The 6,624-nt window shown below is 62.5% G+C and overlaps 1 protein-coding gene across 1 annotated transcript; it reads left to right on the top strand.

Annotated features, from left to right (window-relative positions):
- Positions 1-14: 14 nt before the first annotated feature.
- Positions 15-1,146, top strand: CCNO (cyclin O; the record flags this gene model as incomplete). Its single annotated transcript, XM_080637438.1, has 3 exons — positions 15-263; positions 344-529; positions 661-1,146. 3 exons carry the CDS (start codon positions 15-17, stop codon positions 1,144-1,146), a joined length of 921 nt encoding a protein of 306 aa, XP_080493564.1.
- Between the last annotated feature and the right edge of the window lie 5,478 nt (positions 1,147-6,624).

Genomic DNA, 6,624 nt, shown 5'->3' with positions numbered 1-6,624 from the left:
CGGGCCGCCCCGCCATGGTGACGGCGGCGAGCGGGCTGCGCGGCTGCACCCCGCAACGGCGGGAACCCCGCGGCTCCCCCTGCCGCTGCCCGCGGCTCCCGGAACGGCGGCGGCGTCCGGGGACGGGGACAGCGGCAGCGGCGGTGGCGGAGAGCCCGCAGGAGCTGCAGGCTTTCCGCGACTACGGAGAGAGCTGGTACCGCTCCCGCAAGGGGCTGGAGAGCCGCTTCCAGCCGCGGGAGCCACTCGCTCGGCAGCCGCAGGTGGGACAGCGGGGACGGCGAGGGGCGGCGGGCGGCGTAGCGCGGTACCGGCCGCGCCTGACCCTCTCCCGATGCCGCAGGTGACGGCGGAGGCGCGCTGCAAGCTGGTGAGCTGGCTCATCCCTGTGCACCGGCGCTTCGGGCTGTCCTTCGAGGCGCTCTGCCTAACCGTCAACACTCTCGACCGCTTCCTCGCCACCACCCCCGTGGCCGCAGACTGCTTCCAGCTCCTGGGGGTGACGGCGCTGCTCATCGCCTCCAAGCAGGTAGGTGGGGCTGCCCCGCCGCCGGAGTCTCTGCGACACTCCTCGGCCACCCCAAGTGGCCTCGGTGCCAGCCCCGGGCCGGGCCCCACATCCCTTTCCCCCCGCTCCTTCCTCCCGTCTTCCCTTTGCAGGTGGAGGTGCACCCCCCCAGCGTAAAGGAGCTTCTCGCCCTGTGCTGCGGCGCCTTCACCGTCCAGCAGCTCCGCAACCTGGAGTGCATCGTTCTGGTCCGCCTGGGCTTCGACCTGTCTGCACCGACCATCAGCTTCTTCTTGGAGCACTTCAGCCAGGTGCGGCTGCAGGCGCAGGGCGCCGACGCAGCGGAGGCAGCGGACGCCCGGATCCTGGCGGGCGGCATCGCTGAGCTCAGCCTGGCGGACTACGCCTTCATCGGGTACGCCCCGTCGCTGCTGGCCGTCGGCAGCCTGGGGCTGGCGGACCGGCTGCTGGGCCACCGCCGGCCCCTGGACCTGCGGGTCAGCGGCTACTCGGAGGAGCTGCTGCGGGACTGCATGGAGCAGCTTCAGCTCCTGGTGTCGCTGAACGGGCAGTCCCTGCCGCTCCTCCTGCCCCCGGACGTGGTCCGGAAGTGCCCCTGGCTGCGGGGCGGCCGCTGACTCTGCACCGCCCGGCACCGGCACCTCCGGCTCCTGCACTGCCCGCCTCGGTTTTGGCTGAGCGGGCTCCCTGATGGGTCGCCGTTTGTGCTTTGTAGAGGTGGTGTAGTCTGATCAGCTGATCGTTAGCGTTTCAGAGTCAGATCACGTTTTGCACATGATGTTACTGTCTTTCAGTTGCACTTTCCTTTTGCTGTTTCTTAAACCCCAGTGTGTAAATAACATGGATAACATTGTGTTATCTATTTGGAGGATGGTCCATAAAGATAACTGCAGAAGGACCGAATGAAAGCTGAATAAACTATTTTCTACTTGTCACCCATTCTCGTTTATGTGCTGGGAAAGCACACACAGTGGCACGGAACGACTTTGCCCAGCAGCTAGCTCCAGCTCCAGAAAACAGTGGTAGCCGGTGGTGTCATTCACCATTTCAAACTGATTCTTGCTGGTTGGGTCCTGGCTTGGGGAAAGAAAATAAATAAAGATAAAATAGATGAAGGGGTCTGAGTGTAAGAAACGAAAACGCCAAGTAACAAAGCAACTGGTGACTGGTTTTGAAGCAAGTCTGTAATCCACGTGAATGCTCCAAATACGTTGGCACCGTAGCACGGGGAACATTAGAATAATAGAACTCCACTTTCTCCATTGCATTGCTGTGGCGCTGGAGCCGCACAGACACAACCGCGGTTGTCGCCGAGGGCCGCGCAGCGCCTGCAGCGGGGCCGCGCTCCGAGGGCTGCCTGCCGGCAGGGCTGCAGGCAGCAGGAGCAGCACCGCCCGAGCTGCTGCAGCGGGGAACACCTGCGCGCCCATCGCGGGAGTCTCGGGTTTACCCTCCTCCAGCCCCGTCCGTGATTTCAGCCGGGCTCGGCGTAACAGCGGTGCTGGACTCCCCAGGTGGGGGCAATCCCCCCCCCTCCTCCAGCTCCCGGTGCGCGGCTCAGTAAAGTCCCGATGCCGCAGGACGGCTTGGGATTTTCCTCTCCCCGCTCTACTTTTCCGCCGCTGACGGCCCCTGTCCCTGCCGCTTCAGAAATATCCTTACAAACACGCGCCCAGCCCCAGGCAGGGACCGCGGCGGGGGGAAACTGATGACACCGGGACCGGGGCGGAGTGTCCTTGGCAGCGGCGCAGGCAGCATCTTCGGGACAGCCCCCACCACCCGCCCCGGCTCCGCGGGCGCGGGGAAGGGCTCCGCGGGCGCGGGAGCCGCCGGCGCGGTCCGGGGAGGCAGCGGGAGGTTTCCGCGCCCCGGCGCAGGGCAGGCGGGCGGACAGCCCCCGGCATGGACCCGGCCCCCCGCGCCCCTGCCCGCGGGGCGGTGCCGAGCGGGGCGCGGGCAGGACGGCGTCCACCGGTGCCGGGGCTGGAGCCGGTGCCGGTGTCGCAGCTGCAGGATGGAGCAAGGCGGCCGCCGCCGGGCGTTCGGCAGCATCTGCCCCAACAGGGTCACGGGCCCGCCCGCCCGCCCCGCCAAGAAGCCGGCCCGGCCCGTTGGGGCTGCGGTGGGGGCCGCCCCGAGCCCCCGAGCGCCCCTGTCCCTCCCTGGCCGCAGCGGCCCCCCGCCGGCCCCCGCCGCACCCGGCCTCGGTGAGTCTGTCCGCGATGGCAGCCCCGACCCCAGCCCGTGTCCGCCGGCCCCCACCGTGCTCCCCAGCCCTGCATCCCCCGGCCGTGCCCATCGAGGTGCCCCCTGGCCGCGATTCACACTTCGCCGCGCAGCCCTCGCTGTGCCCACCCCTGCGCGGGCCCTTCACCGCTGTCTCTCACTGCCCCCAGCGCTCACCACCATCGACTGGCAGGGGCTGGCAGCGTGTGACCCCATCCTTCCCAGCACCCCGGCCGGCCCTGTGACGCTCCAGCAGGTAACCCCCAGCTGGGGCAGGCTTGGCAGCCCCCATCTCAGGGCATCCACGGGGTGGTCCTTTCAAGCTGATGGGTGCTGGCAGCCCCACCCGGCCTCAGGCTTCTCCCCTGTGAAATGGGCACAGTGGGGGAATGTATCCTGCCCCACTCATTAGATGTGGGAGGGCAGGAGACAGGCACCCAGGGGTGCTGGGGTTGCGGGAAAGTGCTGAGCACAGGCACTAGCCTGTGTCTGAGCGCTATGGGCAGCAGTGGCTAGTGCGGGAAGGTATGAGCCCTGGGTCCTGCTCATTAGCATGTTAACTTCACCCCTTGCAGGGTCCCTACTTCCAAGATGGACCAGAGTTTGATTTCCAGGAGTTCAGAGATGCTATCCATGATTTTATATCTGGCAAGTAGATATTTTTCCTTACCTGAGCCAAACGCACCTGCATGTGCATGTCAGCAGTCACGCTGTTTTGTCTTCCTTTTGTTTGCTTTGATTTTGGATTTTGGGTTCCCACTCACTCAGGATTCCCACCCCGTGGCAGTCTAAGGCAGCATGCCTCTGTATACCCCGTTAAGGGAACCTGGGCTAGCACTGAGCTTTCCCCATGGGGGAAAGAATTTAAAGCCAAATTAAGAGGTTGAATTTAGGTGCACAGCTGCCACAGTGGAGAAAAATCTTGTTGGGACATAACAGAATGTGTGTACTGCGGTCAAGGGGAAGAGGATGTGAATACCTGTCTTAACACCTGAGGCTATTCCCTTCAGACACATCCACCTTAATGCCACCATCGCTGGACTGCACCGACTTTGATTTCTCACTTGGTGAGGAGGTGGCCTTTGGCTGCTGCACCCCGCAGCTGGAGAGCAGCATGCTGGCACAGATGCCGCCGGCACAGATGCCTCTGCAGCACCCACCTTCCCCGGAGCCGTGCTGGAGGGACCTGGCAGACCAGAACCAGAAAGCATTGGGAGATGCCCTTGAGGCTAACAGCCAGGTAGGGACGCTCGCTTGCATGCGCTGGGCTTCTTCCTTCTCTCATCCTGCTGAGGTGCTGCACAGCCCGGGTGTGCAGCATCTCCCGGCCTCCGGGTGGTGGGGTTGTCCCAACCACCCTGTCCTCACCTGCCCTTGGCAGCTGCAGGAGACCCTCACTCAGAGGCAGGAAGAGCTGGTGACACTGCAGGAAAGCAACGTGCAGCTGAAGGAGCTGGCAAGCCAGGCCAGGCAGCTGGCTGCCGTCCTCGACGTAAGTGCTGCCTGCACAACGTCTGGCCTAGCTGCCCCAGGGCACAGCTGGACTCTGGGGACAGTGCGGTGGGGACAGGGCGCGGGGTGAGGCTGAGTGGCAAAGGGTGGGACAGGGCCATGGTGGCGGGATTGTGGGATGGGGTGTTGCAGTGGGGGTCTGTGTGGTGGGGTGGGATGGTGTGAGGCAGGGCAGTGTGGACCTGTGTGGTGGGGGGTAAAGTGCGGGATGGAGCAGAGCAGTGGGGGACAGTGTGATACAGTTCGGAGAGGGGTGGTGCAGGATGGGGCTGTGTGGGGCTGGGCTGTGTGGGGCAGGGCAGTGAGGCGTGGGAAGCAGCAGTGGTGGACAGCGTATTGCGGCTCGGGACAAGGCAGTGCGTGCCGGTGCAGGGCTGCGGTGAGGCGCAGCCCGCGGAAGTCGCGCTTCCTCCCCCGGCAGACGCTGATGCTCCCGCAGAGCACCGACGGGGCGGCTCTTCTTCCTTCTCCGCCTTTTCACCCTCCGCCTCTTCCCGCCGCCGCGTCCCGTGTGGGTGCCGGACGGGCGGAGCCGCGGGAGGAGACGGCGGCGGTGGACGCTATGCTGCGGGCCGTGTCGGAGAAGTGCCGCGCAGCGCTGCGGACCCTGGGGGGCAACCCGGGGAGCAGCCCGGGGAGCAGCCCCACGGCCAAGCGCCCGCGGCCGGCACCGCGCCTGCACGGCTCCTTCCGCGGTCTGCGCACTTGCTGCGCCGCATCGCGTCCTGGCTGCGGAGAGCTGGAGGGCGGTGGGGGGCTGGAAGGCGGCGGCAGCCTGCGGACAGCGCTGGGCGAGGCGGGCGGCATCCGCACCCTGGCCTTCCCGCAGGGCAGCGCCTTCACCTTCCGCACGGCCGGCGGCGGGTACCGCTTTCGCTGGGTGCCTCGCTGAGACGCGCCCGGGCTCCGCCACCACGGACACGCATGTCCGGGCGAGGCGGAGCGGGGCCTGAAGCAGCGTCAGGCTGGCGGGGATCCCCGTCCACCCCCCCGCTTCTCTTCTTGTCCTTGAAAACGGGTATTTCGGTATTTCGGACTTTCCCCCATCGCTGGAGGCTGGAGATAAGGGAGAAGCGCGGCAGCGGCAACGACAGTGAGCTGGGGGCACTGCAGCGGTCGCCAGGCTACACACAGAGCTCTTGTGGTTATAGAGTTGGCAGCTTGCCCTCAGTAGTTTCATACAAGCATAGAACAGTTTTGGCTGTAAGGGACCCTAAAGCCCGTCCAGTTCCAAACCCCCCACCATGGGCAGGGACAGCTTCCACTAGGCCAAGTTGTTCAAAGCCCCGTCCAACATGGCCTTGAGCACTGCCAGGGATGGTGCAGCCACAGCTTCTCTTTTTACTAATGAATGTAATGAATGTAGAGATTAAATGAAGCTCTGCCTGGTGTTGCCCAGAGTTTTCACTCAGTTGAGCAGGAAAATGTAGCTCGGAGAACAGTGACTGCAGCTGGCGGGCGTGAAAACCTACGGAGAAGTTTAAACCTTCCTCATCATGGAATTTCACATCCACAATGTTTACAGCTTGCACTTGTGTCGTTCATGTACGCAACCGTAGGTGCAGATACTTGCACTCAGTGTGATGATTAAACACTGCTTAGAATTGATGTTTCTTTGTACTGATTTAATGTAAACACAGTGTTTTGCACCAGGCATGCATATTTGCTTTCCTTAGGGATAAAGGAGCTCAGCAAGTTTTCTTGATGTGCTCAAGCAGAAAATGGTAGAATAAAACATGCTGCTGTTAACATTCAATGATACTGTCTCAATTAAAGGCTGATACACTTCACTTGCGCCTACTGGTTTGGAAGCTGAACCACTGGCAGCACACGTGAAATGGTACCTGAAGTTTATTTTCCTGTGGCACATAAGTGATCGAGGGCACTGTGCTCTACCCATGACAGAGGTTTTCTCTCTGTGATCAGTTTTTCTGCTTTCCAATGCCCAGATTTTCCAATATTCCTGAACAGCTCCATGCACATTATTGGGAATTCAACTGTAACAGGCTTGTATGACGGTTCAGGTGACAGCACTATGCCATCATCTTGGTAGAGTTCTTAGGGTAGCCACAGCCTTGTGCATAGAGTTGTGCTTTTGGCAGGCAGAGGCTGTATTAGAAAGGAGAACATTCCTTGTTGCCAGCATGATGTATAGTTATGTGGCTCCTAGAGACTGCAGGGGTGGTCCTTCACAGAGTCACAGGGTACGTCAACTTGCAAGGGACCCATGAGGACCTTGGAGTCCAACTCCCTGCTCCTCACAGGTTCTGTGATCCTTCCTATCTGTGGTCCTTCATGTCTGCAGCACTGCCATTTTCTAGCAGGGGCTTCTTGCTGAAGCCCTGTCTGGAATGTCA

This window comes from Psittacula echo (assembly GCF_963264785.1).
Source record: "Psittacula echo genome assembly, chromosome: Z".
Lineage (NCBI taxonomy): Eukaryota > Metazoa > Chordata > Aves > Psittaciformes > Psittacidae > Psittacula > Psittacula echo.
Note: the sequence above shows the minus strand (reverse complement) of the source record. Positions and strands in the feature narration are given on the sequence as shown.